This window comes from Rhinatrema bivittatum, chromosome 10, assembly GCF_901001135.1.
Source record: "Rhinatrema bivittatum chromosome 10, aRhiBiv1.1, whole genome shotgun sequence".
NCBI classification, from domain to species: domain Eukaryota; kingdom Metazoa; phylum Chordata; class Amphibia; order Gymnophiona; family Rhinatrematidae; genus Rhinatrema; species Rhinatrema bivittatum.
In genome coordinates, this window is record NC_042624.1 from 72,001,178 (window position 1) to 72,023,932 (window position 22,755).

The 22,755-nt window shown below is 43.7% G+C and overlaps 1 protein-coding gene across 3 annotated transcripts in view; it reads right to left on the reverse strand.

Annotated features, from left to right (window-relative positions):
* Window positions 1-4,660: 4,660 nt before the first annotated feature.
* Window positions 4,661-22,755, reverse strand: part of RC3H1 (ring finger and CCCH-type domains 1) — a 256,670-nt gene continuing 238,575 nt past the window's right edge. For 2 of the 3 annotated variants that reach the window (XM_029617716.1, XM_029617714.1), the window contains exon 20: window positions 4,661-11,243. In XM_029617716.1, coding sequence (XP_029473576.1) covers window positions 11,090-11,243 — 154 coding nt within the window. In that variant the 3' untranslated portion in view covers window positions 4,661-11,089. The remainder of the gene's footprint in view (window positions 11,244-22,755) is intronic. The other variant, XM_029617715.1, reaches the window with a different exon arrangement.

The window sequence follows — 22,755 nt, forward strand, 5'->3', positions numbered from 1 at the left end:
CGGCCAAGTTTCAGGCCCCAAGACCTGGTCTCATGGCCAAGGCAGAGACCCAGAAGTCAGAGAATATGTCCAGAGGCAGGTCCCATTGGGGAGGCCGGACCTGGAGGCTGCTTCCTGTTGCCAAAGCCTCAGCCTAAACACAGACCTAGGCCTGTCGCCAAGGCTGGGTCCCTTTGCTGAAGCCAGGTTCTGTCACTGAAGCCCCAGCCCAGCTTCAATTCTGGGGCCCATCCTGGAGGCCGGATTCTGTTGCCAAGACCTCAGCCAAAGCCCAAGCCCAGACCCAACGCCAGGGCCTGGCCCAGAAGCTGGGTCCCATTGCCAAGGCTGCAACCTCGGTTCTACAAACTACAGAAATTAAAACAATTAAACAAAACAATACCCTGGGGATAAAAACCTCCAAAACAAAAAAACAAACAAACTTGAAATTAAATTTTTTTCCCTGTATAAACCTAATAATTATCACAAAGAAACCTAATCCACAATTATCAGGGGAAGAGAATCATACCACAGTGTTTAATCATGCACCTAAAGCCTCCTTTGTGTGAATTGTCAAAGGAAAGGATGGAGACATGGCTACCCCTGGAAGCAATGGGGTAGGTCCTGCCACCAGAGCTCAGAGTGACCTTGAGCTCAATGCTGGTTTCCGGTCTCTCTGTGGCCTCTCCAGGATGCTGAGAAGCCATTGACGCAAAGGAACCTTCAAAAATTGGAAGAAGGATCCATCTGAAGAAAATAGAATAAAACATAAGCATTGTCAAGTTACGTGTAAAACATTGATAAGACAGGCGAAGACAGAATTTGAAATGAAGTTGGCCATAGAGGCAAAAACTGATAATAAAAACCTTTTTAAATATATCCAAAGCAAGAAACCTGTGAGGGAGTCTATTGGACCATTAGATGACCGAGGGGTTAAAGGGGCTCTTAGGGAAGATAAGGCCATTGCAGAAAGACTAAATGAATTCTTTGCCTCCGTGTTTACTAATGAGGATGTTGGGGAGATACCAGTTCTGGATATGGTTTTCTGGGGTGATGAGTCAGACGAACTGAACAAAATCACTGTGAACCTGGCAGATGTAGTAGGCCAGATTGACAAACTAGAGAGTAGCAAATCACCTGGACCGGATGGTATGCATCCTAGGGTACTGAAGGAACTAAAAAATGAAATTTCTGATCTATTAGTTAAAATTTGTAACCTATCATTAAAATCATCCATTGTACCTGAAGACTGGAGGGTGGCCAATGTAACCCCAATATTTAAAAAAGGCTCCAGGGTGATCCAGGTAACTATAGACCAGTGAGCCTGACTTCAGTGCTGGGAAAAATAGTGGAAAAATAGTGGAAACTATTCTCAAGATCAAAATCGTAGAGCATATAGAAAGCCATGATTTAATGGAACACAGTCAACATGGATTTACCCAAGGGAAGTCTTGCCTAACAAATCTGCTTCATTTTTTTGAAGGGGTTAATAAACATGTGGATAAAGGTGAACCGGTAGATGTAGTGTATTTGGATTTTCAGAAGGCATTTGACAAAGTCCCTCATGAGAGGCTTCTACGAAAACTAAAGAGTCATGGGATAGGAGGCAATGTCCTTTCGTGGATTACAAACTAGTTAAAAGACAGGAAACAGAGAGTAGGATTAAATGGTCAATTTTCTCAGTGGAAAAGGGTAAACAGTGGAGTGCCTCAGGGATCTGTACTTAGACCCAGCATGGCAATTTCTTATGTTCTTATGACAAGCTCCTGGAGAAGTCCATAAACAATTAGTCAAGCTCACTTAGGAAGTAGCCACTGCATATTATCAGCAGATCTATTTAATGTTTGGATACTTGCCAGGTCTGGGCATTTCTAGGACAGAAGGTTGTCACTGTTGCATACTTGTGCTTTTGAAGATAGATTTCCTTGTGTTTTCTTATTTGTTCAGTAAACCTCTTTAAGTACCTCTCTTTGGAGACTTCCCTACTTTACTTCTGGGCTGTCCCCCAAGAAACTGTTAAAATCATTTTCAATAACACATGCACAAGAACTACCATCAACAGAAGCTAGAAACAGCACAACCCAGCACTTATTTTCTCTTCCCAAATAGATCACGGTTGATGCTACTGAGAGTGGTAATATGTCTATTTGTATGGATATGGCACTAGAAGGCTAAATGAGTCAGTCCGTTGAGGATGGGTTAAAAGGTGTGGGGCACAATCAGGTCACAGTTAAAATGTAATTAATTTAAAAAAATTCCTCATAATCCATGATTCACAAAAGTAACAAAATTACAACATCTTACTTCACACAATTCTATAATGCTGCAGTTCAGCAAATTAACTTGCAGGGCAACTCTACCTTGGCCAACTCTTCACAAGCATGACATGTTTCTTAAATGAGATTTTGTAATATTAACTTCTTGCTTATTGGACTGTTGTGTGGGTCAGCTATCTCCCTGGCTGCCAGAGCAACACAGAGTTTCTAGCACACTGCTTCTGAAGCCAGACCACAGGGCATACCTAACCAGGCACGTTTTCAGGATATCCAAATGGATACGCATTAGAGAGGCTCATGCAGAAGTAGTGCATGCATCTCTCTCTCATATATGCATTCATTGTGGATAACCTGAAAACCTGACTGGGTAGTTGTGCCCTGAATACTGGATTGAAAAGCATTGCTCTAACTTATGGAAATAGGCCAGCTCACTGGAGAGGTGTGGGTGTCTTGTCCATCACATTTCACAGCAGGGATGCTATGCTTTGGGAAGCCTCTGAAGAGAGCAAGAAGAGGTGAAGGCAAATGGTGATCACTTATAACAAAGCCATGAAGGAAGGGAGAAAGGTGATGTCAGGTTTCAAAAGGCTTTCTTTTCATGAACTGGCTAGAAAGTAGGAAAAATAAAAAAGGAAAACCACACAAAAAAGTTTAGTTTTATTTACAGCAAGTGTTTAAGCACAAAGATGACAACTTTTTTTTAACCTAGATCTTTTCACCTTCCTGTTAATGACTTCCAACATGAATATGGGTTAAGGGTACAAACATTCCAAATGCTACTGTAGGGGTTCCTAAGAAACTAATCAGATGTACTATTACTATGCTGTGTCACAGTGAACCCATCTTACAAGTAATGGTCTAACAGTATTTGAATTTTCTTATTTTAACAATGCATTTCTTTCTATTACAATGCAAAGAGCCTTACTTTTGGTCAATTAGTGCAAGGAAGATGGGGTGGTGAGTAAACTGCACTTAAATCACCTTCCCTAAGCCTCTGCTTTTATTTCAGTGAGTGAAGGGACCTGGCTCCTGGGAGCTTCAGCCAGGGAGGACACTGCGCTCTTGGTGTGCAACTGCCTATTAGGCTTCCAATGTAGGGACTTAGCTTCCGAGAGCTCCTTGTAAAGCATGGGACACTGACTTTGGAACTCTCGCACACACTTTTCACCATGGAAAAAAGGAGCAATGTCTGGGATGAGGTTAGAGTGTGCTGGAAAAAGGACAGATATTTCATTTTAAAATCCCCATGACTGCAAAAGCACAAAGAGTAAAAAGACAGGGGAAACTTATCTTGCACGCAGAACCTCCAAGCACCACGGGGGTCCTGAAAAATCATCTCCCCCTGTATAAGGACCAGACACAGCTCCATTTCATTCTCTTCACCAGCACTCACATGTACACAGACCTCAATCAATACTGAAAGAGACATTTCACTTTTGTTCTCCATTCATGTATCATTTAATATAAATGCTGACAGAAAGCAGATAAACACCTTGGTGGACAACCTCCATCTTATTTACAAACCAAAAAAGGTGATTCCACTCCCTCTTTTACTCCTTTAAAAGAAATCCTTTTATCTGCAACTCATAAGAGCCTTTAACACTACGCAGGAGCAACAGGAGGCCGAGTCAGTTCCGCACAGGGAGCTGTGGGCAGTGCCACATCCAATCATGACATGGCAGATTGTATCGCATTGCCATGCATGCCCAAATACATGTAAACAAAATTAATAGTTTAGCTCTATACCTCTCAAAAGCTTTGGTCTTTACTCTTCTCCTTTCTCCCAATTCAGAAATGGTTCTCGCTCGAACTTTTAATTATCGCGCTACAATGAGGTCTACATTCATAGCACTTAACATGGGGAACAAAACCCATATAGCTCTTTGCGACACCCCAATAAAAATGTTGTGGGCAAAGGGTGGTTTATCCACAAAGACCATAGTCTGAAGGAATAATGGTGGACTGAACTGGTAGGTTTTAATTCAATACTTTACCATATAAATTGAAAGCTAGACATTCTTTTCACAGGCTAACAGTTAGCTTGATTTCCAGCCCTTTTTTCCAATTTGTGGGGTTTTATTTTAAGCAATGATCTGAACCGTCTCAAAAGTTAAAGGAGTGTGTGTGTGTGTGTGTGTGTGGGGGAAGGGGGGGGGGCATCAAGGTGAAACCATTCCCTTCCAAACCAATTTTTTTTTAATTGAGGTAAAGGATATTCATCTGTTTCAGGCTCACAAGGCTTTGAGAGGCATGAGTGAACAAAGACATTTCAAAATCAACAGTTGCAGAGTCTACTGTTCTCTTTCAGGCTCTTGCTTTTGGATGGGGAGAACAACAGAAGCTGAAGCGCAAACAACAGTAAGTGTACAAAAGCACCAAAAAACAAACAAAATATTTTATTTTTCTGAGAACAGTTGGTGTTTTGGGAACAGATTTTTTTTTTTACTCAATCACTGCCCTCAGTTCCTAACATTGCTCCTAATCTGACTCAAATCTCATGGACTCTCTTATTAATCCTAGGCTATCTTCCTCTTTTTTTTTTTTTTGTTTTCTTGTTAAATATACCTCTGCAGGGCACAATCACATACAATCAATACGATTGGTAAATTACACAAGCTCTATCCCAAGCATATATATGCACCAAAATGTTAAAAAGTTATTTAAAAAACAAAACCAACCAAAAAACAAATTAAACTCCACCCCAAAAAGGTGATAATGGCTGCAAAATGTCTCTGGGAGACTGGTATGAGCCTGAAGACAAAAGTAAAGCTAGTCTTGAACAGATAAAGAAAATTTGCACAGAAACCCAACAACTGGAAATTATCTATGGCTTTTAGAGCAGGGAATCCCACACCAGTGCCACCCTTTCCCAGTACTAAGTCAAGTCATAGTCACTGTCAGAGGAAGTCTGGGCACATGATCTGAGAGACAGAACTTATGTGATTAGCGGTTGCTCTTTAATCATCCAAACTATTGGCAGAGCAGTTGCCACTTGTGCAGTCCTAGGGATCGCTTCCCTCTTGCTCAGCAATGGAATTAGGGAAGGGAAAAGGGACTGGGAAAAGCCAACTGCACTTTCCAGTTGTAGGACAGAGCTAGACATAGATTTTTTTGTTCGATACCAAAGATTTGGGAGTTATCTGTCTTCAAGAAAAACAATAATGCAAACATCCCTTCTCCTCCCTCCTGAAACCAAAGGTTCCCTGTCAAAAACATGTAAAAGAAAAAAACCCACCTAAGTAAGGCTTGCAAGCTGGTCTGGTTTTCAGAAAAACCCACAATGAATATAACAGTGCATCAATTTAGCCCAGAGATGGGTTATTTTTGCATATTTTATACATCCTAAAAGACCTCTTCAGGGAACAAAGAACCCTGCTATAGATTAACACCAAATGTGTCAAAGAACATTTGACTTCTAATAATGGAAAACATATATATGTATTAGTATTAGAGGGGTTTCCTTAGGGAGATTTTTACTATTACGTGTCTTCTTCAGACTTAGTAAAGGAAAACAGCAAGACTCTAAGTCTCAGAATGCACAAAGCAGCACCTGCATGCTACCTCTCAGGGATCTCAAACTACACATGCTTATGGATCCATTAGTCTCTGCTATACTATGTCCTCTATTTATTGTATTTACATTGCAGGTTCGCTGCTCTTATTTTTATGAAATATTGACCTGCATATGCAGAATAAATTCAGGGATACCAGTGCTCTAAAGATGAGAGGTGACCTCATGTATAAATCTTGGAGGGCATCCAAAGTTCATCAACATACATGCTTTAATCAAATGGTGAAGAAAAACTGGAACTTCCTGTGTTGTGGGGCTCAGGCTCTGAGTAGGGAAAAAGACCTCTGCTACTGGAGTGACAACTGTTAGCACAAGAGTGCATTCAGTCTTGGAGGAAATGTCCTTTCTAGCCTTCAGCAATTAAGAGTACCCAATTCACCTGGATCTGTCACCTTAAAAAAGAGGGGTGGGGAGGGGGTAGATAATTAAAAGGGAGAAAATGGAACAAGATCATGGACTGGATGAAGGAATGAAGAAAAAATGTTGTATGGTCAAAGCACCATATAAAAGTCAAAATTACTATTTTGATGTGGATGCCAAATTCTCAGAGTGTGTTATTTTTTAAGAAAATGCAAAGGTACAAATCATAGCTTTCAAATGATACATGGCTCTCTCTGGAAGAAAAAAATAATTCCAGAAATACAATTGTTTAAATACTGCTAGATTTCTTTTATGTTCCATGGATTTAAAAATCCCAGGTATATTTACTGAAGTGCCAGTCATCGTCACAACTATTGCTCTGTGGTAGATTTATACATGAAACAAACTTTCATTCCAAGTCACACTTTTGAAGGTTTCTTTCAGTAGTGGTGTCATGCAGTGCCCGAGCTTTAAAACTCACATGATATTCTATCCAATCATAGTATCTAATTCTCTCTCCATTTTGTGACACCACCAGCTAATATATGAACAAGTCATGCTATTAATTTTCCCCTTTCAAGCAAATGGGACACCCAAACCTGTCCTTCAGACCCCACAGCCAGTCAGAATTTCCAGATATATGCAACGAATATGCTTGAGATAAATTTCTATACCCGGGAGATCAATATATGCAAATTTAGCATACACATATTCCTTGTGGAGATTCCAAAAACCTGACTAGCTGTGGGGTTATCAGGACAGGTTTGAGAACCACTGCAGGATATTAAAAAACAAGCAAAACAAACAAAAAAAAAAAACAATCCCCCTCAAAACAAAATATTATTTATGGAAGAAGACAGAATGAACTCCACAAGTCTTTGGCTCTTCTTAAACTGAAAACAACAATTTTCTATCACAAAAACAGCCCTCTTGTTTGCCTACCAGTAGGGCAATACCACGTTTGTGTATAAATGAGTAATAATATCATTAGAAAAGGCAACTTCATAGAAGTTATTGGCTAAGCGAATTCATCTGAATGCTCCATTTTTTGTTTGTTGAGGCAGCAAACTGCTATTTCTGTATGATCAGGGAGGTGGTGGCTATCAAGTCAATACTAGCGAGACAAAAAAACAAACAAGACAACACAACATTTGCTGACAATCAAAATGCAGCCACTGATCTCCAGGAGCAGGGCTTTCAACAAAGCAGGGTTTTTAAACTTAAGAGACAAAGCAAATGAGGTCAATAATTATATTTTCTTTATAAAAATACTCTAGCTACTTCCAAAGAGCGTAAACAAATTTTTTTTTTCCAATGCCAGAAATAAAAGTAATAGAACTTCTGTACAGGAACAGAATCCATAGAATAAAAAGCTCTGTGCAGGAAAGAGTATTCCCAATGCAGAATTATTTTTTCCTATGATAATCTTTTTTATTTTTTTAAGGGCAAAAGTCTTCCTTTCCAACTTCATTACCCTTTCACCCTCAACTTTGTTGCTGTACTGAAACCACACTACTGAACTAACCAGCGAGCAGGGAAATGGATGGAAAAGGAAGAGCGCAGTACAGGATCCTGTTAGAAAAACAGTTTGGCAAGAACAGATTAGGTTGTTTGCAGATATTAACAAAATAAAATGTGCACAAGGGCATTCACCTTAGTAGGCTGGTGGCAAGGACAGCAGATGCCTACACAAAAGTGCACAGCAGAACTAAGAAAAACACAGGATGGGAAAAGGCAGATCCAATTCATACCAAAGATAATTTATACAGAAATGGAATTAGCCACTATGACAGACTCTCCCTTAACTGAAGAATTTTTTGTTTTTAATTTACAGGGTCAAGAGGCAGAGAGACACGATTAAGAAGGCAATTCCATTATTTTATAAAGCAAGTTAATATGAGTGTTATGGTATACCCAGGGACTGACTGTATAAGTAACGACAACTCATACAGTTTAAATAAGCCACACTGAGCTCCTGCAAATAGACCAGTGACATGGGACAAGTTTTCATGCACAGTATACACAAGGATGAGATGAGATTTGATGGTGTGGGGGGAACCCTAGAAGATACTGCTGGCTACATAACAGCTCTCTAATATTAAAGAGGAAAGGTTAAAGACTTTGCAAAGAAGAAGGAGCAAAAAAAATAATAAAGTGGTAATCTCTTTCAGCAAAAAACCCAAAATAGGGGAAAATTAAAGCTACGACCTATGATAGCATATCCATTATCAGAAGCGGGTTAGTATTTCCCTGGCAACTGGTATTCAAGCATGGACACTAGAAGTATGCAACTGGTTTAACAGCAGTAAAACTAATGAGCACAAGGCAGCAAGACATCCGATTCTTCTGCTCTGTGCTAGTTATCACCTGACCAAACATCTCATTGCAATTGCTGCACTCATACGAAAAAATCCTTAAAACAGTGAATATATATATATATCTATAAAATCATATATACATATATATATATATGTATAACTTTTTATGTAAATAAAAAAGGAAAGCTCGAATTCCAAGCCAATATGTGAATATCAAATCCTTGACCAGTCAGGTCTGTAGGGCATAATCAAATTCAATGTGAAATAGTATATAATAAACACGGTGCCTTGACTGGGCAAAATTAAAGAATCGCGCCTCAAAAAAGTGATCAGTTTGGACTCTCCTACTGGTAGGCAATAGTGGAGCTGTATTTATACTCTATCTTCCCAAAATGTAGCTGAACAGTGTACTGAACACAAAGCTTATACCAAGGCAGATATAACCCTGGACAGGATTTTAGGGTTAAGAAAAAACAAACCAGAACAAGAAAAACAAAAATGAACTGTTGCTTTTACCCAACCAAAGCAATGCAGTAACTTATTATATAGCCAGTGCTTTCTGAGTTAGTGGTCTCCTTCAGGAACCAGAAGAAAACTGTAGTGGGAAGGAGAAGGGGGAAGAAAGTGGCTACAGACTGAGCAGACCTCCCCAGTCGAGATTTGGATACCAGGGCCTTGACTTGGAACATGCGCAGCAACATGATCAAAGGCAAACCTTTTACCCTCCAAGAGATTGGCCGAGAGCACTAGATTACCCTCCAGGAAGTACCATCTGAAGCAGAAGACACTGATTGGGTTAGGAGGAGCAAGGAGTTTTGTGCCCATTGAATGCAATTATTTCGCATAATCTGGCACTGAGCTGCGCTGCAAAATGTTTGTCTGATCAGCGGCAGCACTCACAATGAATAATTAAAAATGCCAATTTTAAGTTGGTTTAGAAATTACAAAGATGTTATTCCTAAAAAGAGTATTTCATTTTTAATTTGATAGCGTTTTTACTTTTTTTTTTTAGTCAATTGTACCAAAGTCTGGGCCTGCCCTGTGAAACTGCAATATCCCTTGACCTCTCCTTTTGTCCATGGTCATATTCCATATTGGAGACAGAATTGAAACTGGGGTGCTGCCCAGGCCTTAATGCTGACAGACTGAAAGTATGATTTCCCTTCAAATTCAGTCGGAGAAGCCTATAGTTTGTGGTTTTGACGGGAGCAGCATCATCAAGGACCTACACAATGCATCTTAAACACTAGAGGCAGATAGAGAAAAATGTTTTGTGATCATGAACCTTAGCTATAGCTCATATATTCACAAACAAGTGGGGATTACTGGCTCAAGCTCACATATGATAAGAAGCACTTTCAAAACAGAGAAACAAGTACAGTCTCCAATCATATCTGGGACTCTTATTTATTGACCAATTTCTTGAGCTATTTTTCCCTCAGGTTCTGTGTCCATGATCTGATAAACCCCTCCCACGGACAAATTCCCAGACTACAGGCATAGTTTTTGGTAGTGATCACAGACTGCAAGTTTAATGCGAGTATCTGGTCTCTGAGAATGTGAGAAATAATCTCTGACACTCTTGCTATGTGTCTGCTTTTACAGCTACTGTTTAAAGATGCTCTATATTAGTAACTATTAATTTTATAATCTGATGGAGGGTGAGAACTATGTGCTCAGGTGCATCTGCACACATCCTGTCACGATTCCTGGCCTGTGATGCCACAAAGCGAATCAGGCAAGATATGCAAACTGATTCACAAAGAAAATGGTTAACAATGGGTGGGGAGATGCAGACAAAACATGCAACGGTGAAAAAGGATGTCTACAGACTATACTGTACAAGTCTATTCAGTATTATGCTTAATCACTAATGGCTGCTGTGGACCATAGCTGTCAATTTCTAGCCCTCATTTCCAAAAAAATTCAGCATCAGAGGGAGGCAAAAGAAATATTAACGAAATATGAGAAGACTGATAAATTCTGCCTCAGATCCATTTTGCTGCACATTTTCTGTCAAGGAATATTAGGTGCATGCTCCTTATCACTGGAGTACTGATCCAACAGGAACATGAGTGTAGTAGATAGTGGGAGAGCAAGGGCAGTCAGAAGCAAGTCTGAATTTAACACTGGATATGTAATATCAAAATAAAAAAAAGAGAAAAAAATCTACCTCATTAAGATCATACAATTAATCAAACAGAGTATATATATATATATAATATCTTCCTTTTTTAAGCCCTGGATCCAAGGCGTCCAAAGTTATTAAAATAAAGTTCATTCACAGAACAAAAACGAATTTAATCTTGAATTGCTTGCAGATACTGCTAATTTTCATCTTCATATTTGTTTTTTAAATTTTTTTTTATTAAAAAATGCGTTAATGTGAACCTATGTGCTGGGTATGCCTTGAGTGGTGTTTTTACGCACATTATGTCCAGACCTAGTAATGTTCCTCCCCAGGCTCAGACACCCATGGAGGGCAATGTGACTGACACCATCTCTGCTACCCAATACCCCCAAACTTTATTAACCCCCTTCCCTTCCAAGAAGGAACATCTCTGGAGGTGGGGGAAAACCATGCTTTACGAAGCAGAGGAAGATGTAACTCCGGTTCTCTGAGGGTCACTGCTGTCTCCTCCAGCCTCAGGATCCTCCGAAAGGTTCAGAGAGGCAGACTTGTTCGATAAGAGGCTCATATTTTCTTGAGGCAAAGTTGATCCATTCGGCACATCACTACTAAGGAAGGGGATATAGAGGAGGAGGAAGAAAAAAAGCAAGAGAAAAATAAATGAAGACATAAAATATATCTATATAGTATTCCAATCACTTTAAACATAACTGCTAGACATGTCACCATGCACAGGGAGTACAGCTGAAGACATTATTCCAGACCAGGATACTAGAATGGAGGAGGATGGAATTTGACCAAATCAGAGCAGATGCTTTTGCTTTGTTTTAAATTCCATAAGCAACCTTGAAGTTCATACAGTAGACAAGATTGAAGGAAAAGTGCATAGTGTCCGCACCTGGATGTAGAATTTGATACTGCATGCAGTAATCAAGAGTAAAGCAGCACGAGCCTTGCCTCCTTCCCAGAGATGGCAGGTACGAAACAGATAGTGCAATAAATATTGGAAGAAAAAGATCACACATAAAGCAACAAGATATAGGAATGGATGTGTGAAATAAAGTGAAGCCTGTTCACTCCTTAAAATTCAATGAGAAGAATTACAACTTTCAAAGTTCAAACTAAGGCCTGGATTTATCAAAATGCACTAAATATAGCACGCGATAGAAAAAGGGGCGTGTTTTATGGTAATAGGCATTTTATTGCAATTTGCGCTAATACCTATGCGAAGAGCTAAGTTACCGCAAATTACGATAACTTTTTCGCACTTTGAGATAAGTGCCAGAATTGTGGTATTTCCTACAGGCAACCACTGGGGGGACCATGTTTACTATCAGAGCCACTGAGGGGGGGGAGAGAGAGAGAGAGAGAGAGAGAGAAGCCATAATGCCCTCACCCTAGACAGGTATTTATATCTCTCTGGGAGGCCCACCTAGTAACTTGAGGTGAGGTTTAGGATTTAGTGTAGGGTTAGGGGCCACTTTGACATTCAAAGTGAGATGTATGAACAGAACAGTGCTCTCTTGTGAAGATTTGATAACCTTCAGAGTGAGGAAACTCACTCAAAGATGAGAGATTTGTGCAATGTTCTCTCAACCTAGCTTGATGTTACCCAGGTAGAGAGTCCCTCCTTCTTGGGCACAACAAATAAATGGAATATTGACCTGTATTTTGAGACATGGGCACTGGTACCTACAGCTCTCGGAGCCTTGACAATGTACACTCCACCACCTGCCTCTTCTGCAGGGAGTGGCAAGGAGACACCATGAACACGTTCCAAGAAACACTGTGAAACTCCAGCGCATATCCATCTCGTATCACCTCCAAGACCCAATGGTCTGACGTGAATTCGACCCACCTCTGATATTAATAAAAAAAAAAAAAAAGGCATCCCCCTATCTCCTGTTCCCAGGGATGGGTGGGAGGTGGGGGAGTCTGTGCCCTGTCTGGGTTGTCTTCAAAGTTGTTCCTCTGTATGGTCGAAAATGCTTGGATCCCCTAGCATAACCTCTCATGCCAAGGGAGCAAGGTGTCTGCTTCTTATCCTCCGGCAACCAAGGAACCGGGGACTTGCCCCACTTATTGTATATTTTCTCCAACTCAATCCCAAACAAGAGCGAACCTTTAAAGGACAATATTGTAAAGTTAGCTTTGGAGGTTGCATCGGCTGATCAATTTCTCAGTCACAACTGACGCCTGGCCGCTATGACCGAAGTCACACCTTGAGGTGCGGACCAAATCGCAGCCCACATCTGCCAAAAAGGCAGCTGCTGGCTCCTTAACAGCCCTGGAATTCACTCCAGATTCATTGACTTCCCGAGAGAGAAGTAAACAGGAACGAACCACCAGGGAACAAGAAGAAGCTATCTGCAAGGTCATTGCCTCGGCTTCAAATGCTTGCTTAAGAATGGCCTCAATCCTATCATATACATTCCTTCAAGGCCTCCTTCAACAGGGATAGTCGTCTGATTAGAGACGGTACACACAAAAGCATTCACTTTTGGAAAACACAACCACTCTCTCACCACTGGATCTAGGGGTTACAGGCCTTCCAAGACTCGTACCCCTTTGAAATTAACCTCTGGGGTGTCACACTCAAGATCAATTCTTGAATGGCCTCCATAACAGAGAAAAAAAAAAAAGAGGCTTTACGCAAAGAAACCAAAATGGGATTATTCTTTGGCTCAGATATGAAATCAGTCCAGGTACTCCCTGCATCTTTTATGTTTGGAAAATCAAAGCTGGTAACTCATCTCTATGAAAGAACCGCAACATAGACCTATATGGTTCCAGACCTGGAGGAATTTCCCCATCCTTCAGAGATTAATGGTTGGCCTCATCATCTGGGCCATCCGGATCCTATCAGGAAGAACAGATACCAATCTAGGTGTACTTCAGTGCTAAAAGCAGTACCGGGCACGTGAGAGATCACCATCTGAGACTCTGACCTGGCAAGATTGGTCGAGGCAGAGGACTTTACTTGAAGAAAGGATTGCAATCCTTGAAAAAATTCTACCCAAGAAAAGGCAGAAGGATCCATGCCAAAACGAGATGACACCTGTCCTATACCCACTGAGCTACCTTCCAGTTAAGGGAGTTCCAAGGTCAGGCGTCCCTTCTGATATGTCTACCCAGGCCCTCATCAGGCTGGGAAGAACTGGGATAGCAAATGTTGCTTACCTGTAACAGGTGTTCTCACAGGACAGAAGGATGTTAGTCCTCACATATGGGTGACATCATCAGGATGGAGCCCAATCACGGAAAACTTCTGTCAAAGTTTCCAGAACTTTGACTGGCTCCTACTGGGCATGCCCAGCATGGCACTAACCCTGCAGCCAGCAGGGGTCCCCCTTCAGTCTTATTTTATAGCTACAGGCAGTGCTGAAAAAATAAAACAACAAAGTGCTACGAACCCAACACCGCGGGGCGGCGGGCGGGTTTCGTGAGGACTAACATCCTGCTGTCCTGTGAGAACACCTGTTACAGGTAAGCAACATTTGCTTTCTCACAGGACAAGCAGGATGGTAGTCCTCACATATGGGTGAGTACAGAGCTGAGGATGTCCGAACATGCACCAAATGTACCCAACGGCGTGCAACAGGCACAACAACTGGGGTGGAATTTGGTAGAGGGCATCCGGAACCCCACCGGGCAGGCGGAAGGGTGTTGGTACGTCACGTTGGAAACAGGTTACGCAGATTGGCCGAAGATGGAATCCTGTTTTCAGGCTTTGTCCAAGCAATAGTGGGCTGTGAAAGTGTGGAGTGAGCTCCAGGTGGCAGCCCTACAAATGTCAGGAAGCGGCACCGATCGTAGGTGTGCTACTGAAGTCGCCATGGCCCTCACAGAGTGTGCTTTAACACGGTCGTGAAAAGGAATGCCTGCTTGCTGATAGCAAAAAGATATGCAGTCCGCCAACCAGGAGGAGAGAGTCTGCTTACCCACAGGTTGCCCTAATTTGTTGGAATGGAAGGAGATGAATAGCTGAGTGCTCTTCCTGTGGGCAACTGTACGGTCTAGGTAGAACGCTAGAGCCCGTTTACAGTCGAGGGTATGCAGAGCCTGTTCTCCTGGATTGGAATGGGGCCTGGGAAAGAAGGTAGGTAGTATGATGGATTGATTAATGTGAAACTCCGAAACTACTTTAGGTAAGAATTTAGGGTGAGTGCGGAGTACCGCCCGGTCCTGCAGGAGTTTAAGGCGGATAGGTAACTAGGGCCTGTAATTCACTAACCCTGCGAGCTGAAGTGATAGCTAAAAGGAAAATCACCTTCCATGTGAAATATTTTAGGTCACAGGAGTGAAGAGGCTCAAATGGAGGTTTCATGAGCCGACCAAGAACCAGATTAAGGTCCCAAGAAGGGGCTGGAGGCCGAAGGGTGGCTTGATATGAAACAAGCCTTTAAGAAAACATGTTACGAGGGGTTGTACCGATATAGGAACATCCCCGACACCTTTATGGAAGGCGGCTACCGCACTGACATGCATTCTGATTGAGGAAGTCTTTAGACCGGATTCCGATAAATGCCAGAGATAGTCCAAAAATCTCGGGATTGGACAGGAAAAGGGATCAAGGGACTGTGAAGAACACCATGATGTATACCTTTTCCATTTATAGGAATAAGACTTTCTTGTGGAAGGCTTCCGTGAAGCAATGAGGACACGAGAAACCAAATCTGAAAGGTTAAGTGGCTGAAGGATTAACCTTTCAACATCCATGCTGTCAGGGACAAGACCTGAAGATTGGGATGGCGTAGACATCCGTCGTTCTGAGTGATCAGAAGCGGGTCCTTTCCCAAGGGAATGTGTCTGCGGATCCTGGAGTAATGGAAACCACACTTGGCATGGCCAGTGGGGTGCTATCAGGATCATGGTTCCCTTGTCCTGTCGGAGCTTCACCAGAGTCTTCGAGAGAAGAGGAAGTGGAGGGAATGCATAAAGCAGCCCGGCTGCCCACGAGAGGGAGAATGCATCTCTGGGCTGAGAGCGCTCGCTCCGAATGAGGGAGCAGTAATTGTCTATTTTGTGGTTCTGAGGGGACGCAAAGAGGTCTATTTGGGGATATCTCCATTGCTGGAAGAGAGAGGTCGCTACCGAGGGATTGAGCGACCACTCGTGCGGTTGGAAGACACGACTCAGTTTGTCCGCCAAGACATTGTCCACTCCCGGCATGTAGGTGGCCCTGAGGTACATCGAGTGGGAGAGCGCTTCCGCCCAAATCTGAGCGGCCTCCTGACACAGAAGGAAGGAGCCTGTGCCTCCCTGCTTGTTTATGTACCACATGGCCACCTGGTTGTCTGTCTGAATCAGGATGACGTGATTTGATAGGTAATCCTGAAAATCTCTGAGAGCATATCGCATTGCTCGAAGCTCCAGGAAATTTATCTGGTGTTTGGATTCCTCTTGAGACCAAGATCCTTGTGTTTGTAGATCGTTTACATGAGCTCCCCAGCTGAGGTTGGAAGCATCGGTGGTGAGAATGAGTTGAGGATCTGGTAGATGAAAAGGCAGTCCCTGGAGGAGATTGTTCTGATGTGTCCACCAGGCGAGAGACAGACGGAGTGCGTCAGTGATGTGGACAATGGTCGAGAGAGGCTGAGTCGCTTGAGTCCATTGTGACCGTAGAGTCCAATGCATGACTCTCATGGCCAGGCGGGCCATTGGAGTCAGATGGACTGAGGACGCCATATGTCCGAGAAGGACAAGGAATTGCCGAGCAGTTGCTGTGTACTGAGACTGCAACTGGTGAGCGAGAGACACGAGGGTTTGTACTCGTTGTTGAGGTAGGAAGGCTTTTGCCTGTAAGGTGTCCAAGTCTGCCCCAATGAAAGACCAGGTTTGAGATGGGACTAAATAGGATTTCTCGTAATTGACGAGAAATCCTAGAGAGATTAGAATGTGTAGGGTCAAATCCAGGGATGATCGAGCTGCTTGCTGGGTTGGGGCCCTGATTAACCAGTCGTCTAGATAGGGGTAGATGTAAACACCTTCTTTCCTGAGAAAGGCTGCGACAACTACGAGACATTTGGTAAAGACTCTTGGAGCCGATGCTAGGCCGAATGGAAGCACCCGGTATTGATAGTGCTTTGGGCCTACTAAAAGCTGGAGGTACATGTGATGAGCTGGAGCTATCGCAATGTGGGTGTATGCGTCCTGGAGGTCTAGAGAGCAGAGCCAGGCTCCTCTTTGTAGAAGAGGTAGAAATGAGCCCAAGGTTACCATTTTGAACTTTTCCCGCTGGAGGTACTTGTTGAGGGCACGTAGGTCCAGAATTGGACGAAGGCCCCTGGATTTTTTGGGAATCAAAAAGTACCGGGAATAGAACCCTAGACCTTGCTGCGAAAGAGGAACAGGTTCTATTGCTCTTAACTGGAGAAGAAGGGAAACCTCCTGCTCCAGAAGGACAGAGTGGTCGGATACTCCCCACACTTGTAGCGGTGGGGAGTCCGATGGGACAGCAAGAAAATTCAGATGGTAACCCTGAGCAATGATTGCCAGCACCCATTGGTCGGTTGTGATTGTTTGCCACATTCCATAAAAGTGGCATAGTCGACCTCCACCGGTATACTTGGCAAAGGAATTAGACTGCTGCTCTCCAAGTGAAAGTCAAAAGCCTGAAGCAGGCCCCGGCTGGGGAGCTGCTTGTGACTTTTGCTTGCGAGGCTGGGATTTATGATAAGGCCTCGTCACTCGGGTCCTTGTCGGTGGAGGATAGTACTTTCTTGGCCGGAAGAATGACTTCTTAGGGTCCTTCTTGGAGGGCTGTCTAGACGGGAAGTCAGAAGGTATCGATGAGAGCTATTTGAGGGTCTCATTATGAACCTTTAACTCAGCCACTATTTGCTGAATCTGTTCACCGAATAGATTGTCACCAATACAGGGCAGGTCAGAGAGCCTGTCTTGTACTTATGGGCGAAGGTCCGAAGACTTGAGCCAGGCCCAACGCCGTGCCGAAATGGCAGTTGCAGACACTCTAGTGGAGGTGTCGAAGATATCGTAAGCTGTTCTTATCTCATGCTTTCCTGCTTCAAAGCCCTTATTGACAAGGGTTTGAAGATGTTCTTGGAATTGGTCAGGCAGGGTTTCAGAGAAGTCCTGTATTTGCTTAAAGATGACCCTATTGTATTGGGTCATGTACAGCTGATAAGAAGCAATTCTAGAGATGAGCATGGCCCCTTGGAACACTCGTCGACCAATATTGTCTAGGAACTTGTGTTCCTTGACAGGAGGGGTAGAGGAGTGTAGCTTCGTTCTTTTTGCTTTCTTCTGAGCTGACTCTACCACAACTGAGTGGTGGTCAAGCTGAGACTTTTAAAAGCCCGGGGCTGACTGTACTAGATAAGTAGTGTCAGCTTTCCTGTGTACTGGGGCTATGGATCCAGGATTTTCCCAGTTCTTTTTGAGGAGGTCAAGAAGAACTTGATGAATGGGAATAGAGGTGATCACTTTGGGGGCATCCAGGAATTGGAGAAGCTCCATCATCTGGTGCCTATCATCTTGCTCCATCTGAAGCTGAAAAGGGACCATCTCAGACATTTCCTTCACAAAATTAATGAAAGAGAGGTCCTCTGGAGGAGAACGCTTTCTACTTTCAGTAGGAGGAGGTGGTGAAGGTAAATCATCGGTGTCTGTGGAGGTATCATCACCCCAAGTATCATAAGGATCAGAAGGCTGACCTGTAGGACGAGAGGGTGGTTGGATACCCGAAGGGCCCGGCTGAGGCTCTGAGAAAATTGAAGGAATTGCCGAGGGCACCGCAGACACCTTGGGGGGTATCGGTGCCGGCATCGATGGCGCCGAAATGCATATCGCCCCTGATGAGTGAATCGGTGGCGAGGGACGGCATGGCATCAATGGCTGAGGCACCACCCCCGAAGGAGGAATGCGGAACGGTGTTTCTCCTCCCGATGAAGCAGTCATCGGGGAGCGCACCGGAGCCATCGGAGACCTGGGAATCACCGGTGGAAGGGCAGTCATGAGCACCTCCATCCGGGATAGCAGTGGTGCCAGCGCTGCTGGAATCGGGTCGATGACCGGTTTCACTCTCTGTGCTGGTGTCGGAGGGACCTGGAGTCGTTGCATCGCTTTGTCGATGGCCTCCTGGACCAGCCAGTCCAGTTCTTCCCGAAGACCTGGGGCAATCAGCTCCGGCTCCGTGATGGAAGAGGGAGGCTGAGGCACAGTTGGAGGGACCACCCAAACCCCGATCGGGTGAGGGTGGCCTCGATGTCCCGGTCGCAGGAGTGGTCGGTGCCGCACCTGGACGGGGCTTCTTCAACGGTGGCTCGGATGGTGGCTCGGTCGATGATTTTACTCCCTCATCGTCCGAGACCTACGATGCCGATGGCGATGCTTCTCCCTATGATCCCCTCGATCTTGAGGGGGAGATACGGGAGTCGATGGCGGGCGGTCACCGGACGGTTGTCGATGGTGCGACTTCGACAGTGCCAGTTCCGAGGACGTCGATGCGATGGATGACGTCGGGGTGTGAGCACGGAAAAGGAGTCCCATCTTCTCCATTCTGGATTTGCAACCCTTAGGTGTCATGAGGGCACACTTGGTGCAAGTTAGGACATCATGCTCACGGCCTAAACACAAAACACAGACTCCATGAGGGTCTGTGATAGACATGGTGCGAGTACAGTCCAGGCACCGACGAAACCCTGACGCCATGGCCATGGAAAATCAATCCGCGGTATGGTCGACGGCCAGTAGGCCGCGAGGGCCAAACTCGACGGTAACTGACGAAAAACGGTGAAAAAACTTACCGAGTACCGCGGTCGAGGAAAGTTAGAAGGGGGACCCCTGTGGGGCGAAGTATTTTTAATTAATTCCGTTAGGAAAATTCCTGTCAGGAATCAGTTCAGAGCTCCTAAACCGCGAGGCTACTGCTGCGCGGAAAAAAGAAGACTGAAGGGGTCCCCTGCTGGCTGCAGGGTTAGTGCCATGCTGGGCATGCCCAGTAGGGGCCAGTCAAAGTTCTGGAAACTTTGACAGAAATTTTCCGTGATTGGGCTCCATCCTGATGATGTCACCCATATGTGAGGACTACCATCCTGCTTGTCCTGTGAGAATAGTAAAATCATACGAAGGTAATTCTCCTTGAGCTTCTAAGTGGTGCTGGCACATGTCAGAGGGAACAACAGGCTGAGATACCTGATTATGACAGGCAACACAGAGGGAAAAGCATTTAGGTTTCTGAGCTTTGGGTGCCATCAGTCTGTCAGTACACTTAACAGGTAGAGATGTGCAAAGCCCAAACCTTTTGGTTCGGGCTTCATTTTTGGCCCGCTGCAGGAAATTTTGTATTTCCCATGGTTCGGGCCTTTGTAATTCGGGGGACCTGAATTTCGGGTTAGCACGCACTAACACGAAAACCAAATTTTCCCAAAATTTTGGGAAAATTTGGTTTGGTTTTTGGGTTACCCGACCCAGGACAAATTAGGCAATTGCATTGAAATTACTTAATTCGTCCTAAACGATTGCACATCCCTATTAACAGGTGACAAAGGTGAATTTGCGCTGTAAAATATATATACACCAAAATTTAGGAATCCAAAATGCATATGTCCAAAATTTAGGCGTCCCAAAATTAGGCATCCCAAAATTTAAGCACACAACCTTGTGCGTGATAAGCATCCAAAAGGTGAGCGCCTTAGCCCAGATCGTACATACAGGTAAGCGTGTGCCAAAACAGACGCTATCAAATGGATGCCCAAGCAGGCCCTCAACTAAGCATCCAAAAACTGGGTGCAGAATTTGGACGCACTTGAACAAACTGACGGTCCTGAAGAGGGCAGCCTAATGCACATGAAAAACATGTGAAAATGGCCACCGCGGTCTACCATGCAGCACACAGAGAAAAGCCTAAGAGCAGGGATCCAGCCCAAAAGGGCTGCTCAAACTGTCAGGCTGCCCACGTCCCTTAACCTCCCTTGGGGGCGGAAACAAATGTCGGATTGGACGCAGAGCACAGAGACCGGAGGAAGCCCTACAAAAAACCCTCCTCCTCATTTACCTAAGATCAGCCCATCCCAGCTGAGTACAGAGACGATCTCTGGCTTCCTGCACCCGCTGCCTTTCAGCTGTTTCAACAGCTAAGTCTACGCCAGCTGAAAAAAACAGCTACTGCTCCAAGCACTCAAAACGAGGGACCACAGAAATCACCTCAGGAATTCTCAACTGGGGGAAGGACCATTTGTTATCAACCCAGGAGAGCAGAGCAAATTAAATTTCATTCTTTATTTCTCCTTCTAAAACTTGAAGCAACTCCCAGTAGGGAGATGCACGTCTACTATCTGCTAGAGACGGAGAATACTGGCAGGCTGATGTTCACTGCAGGAGTATATACACTGTGATATCAGCTTTGCTCAGTCTCCATCTGCTGGTAGAAGTGCATACCCCACTGGTTCTGAATTCATCTGTCTGTTCACTAAGTAAAAGGGAGTTATGATCAAATCTTTAGTAATCTTCAAAACACAAAATGGCGGCATGTTCTTAGAAAAAGAACTTAAAAGGCAAGGTATCACACTATGAAGTTGGAGAAAAAGCTCAGAGAATATTCTTTACTGAGAGGGTGGTAGATGGTCTTGAATAACCTGCCTGCAGAGATGGTAGGAAGTGGAATTGTGACAAACAATTCTGCGAGTTTCTTCTGTATTAATTCTGTCACAATTGTTAACTTACCTGTTTTATAAGGTTTTGAAAATCTTTCAATACTTACATTAAAAAAAAAAAAAGAATTGGGACAGAAATTAAGCACGCTTGAGACAGGTACAGAGAGCAGTTATAAGAGCACAGATTGAGTAAAGAAACAGGGGGGGGGGGCCTGGTAATTGCTTTAGAAATAGTAATGTATACACTTATGTACCTGGATCAGTAGAGGGACAAAAAAAGGAAGATGACAAACCCAACTTGCACAAAATGGAAGGATAATTGCTTAAAACTCTCAAATTGAGAAAGCAAGATCTACCAGAATGCAACTGTAGGGCTTTGGTACATTCTCTGATATAACCAATTAAGAATAAAGACCCAGGCAGGGAAGCCTGCATTCTGGAGATAAATGAATGGCTGCGGAGACTGTGTCGACGTGACAGTTTTGGCTTCCTGGATCATGGGATGGTATTTCAAGGATTGCTGAGCAGAGATGGGATGCAGCATCTTTCAACACAGAATGGCAAGTCCTCTGAGGAGGGCTATAAACTAGAATCATTGGGGATGGGGGAAGAAAACCCTAGGGTAAATAAAACATTAAATACTCATATAGAAATGGAAAATATGGTAAAAAAAAAAAAAAAAGGCAATATTTGGATAGCTGTGTTCACTAATGTGTACAATATGGGGAATAAAGTCCCAGACCTAGAGGCAGTCATGGAAGAAGCTGATTTAGATATAGTAGCTGTCATGGAGACTGGGTACACGTTAAACCATGATTGGCTACAATCTATTTAGGAAAGACCGGGTAGTAAGAAAAAAAAAAAAAAGAGGCGTGGCATTATATATAAAGCACAGTATTAAAGCAACAGCATTGCTGGGATTACGAGGTAAAGAGATGGCAGTGTGGGTTAATCTGGAAGGAGGGAATGGAACACCTATTTATACTGGTGTAATATACAGACCATCACAGAGAGAGGAGATAGAGATTTAGAACATAAGAACATAAGAAAATGCCATACTGGGTCAGACCAAGGGTCCATCAAGCCCAGCATCCTGTTTCCAACAGTGGCCAATCCAGGCCATAAGAACCTGGCAAGTACCCAAAAACTAAGTCTATTCCATGTAGCCATTGCTAATGGCAGGATATTCACAGGATAACTGTGAAAGGGGAGGTGCTGCTGGATTTTGATTGGGACATCCCAACCGCAGCATCCTCTAGAAGCAGGAAGATCCTGGATTCTCTGCAAGGAGAACTGTTCTGTCTACTGATAACAGAACCCACATGGGAGGGGGTGATAATGGGCCTGATGCTTATCGATGGAGACAATATTTGTAGTGGATGATCTGGGAACCAGTAACCACCGGATGGCATGGTTCAATATTAGGATGCAAGACATGAAGGTTCATTCTCAGGCGGGGGTCCTAGACGTCATGAAATTTTCTCAAAACAGGGGGAGTATCTCA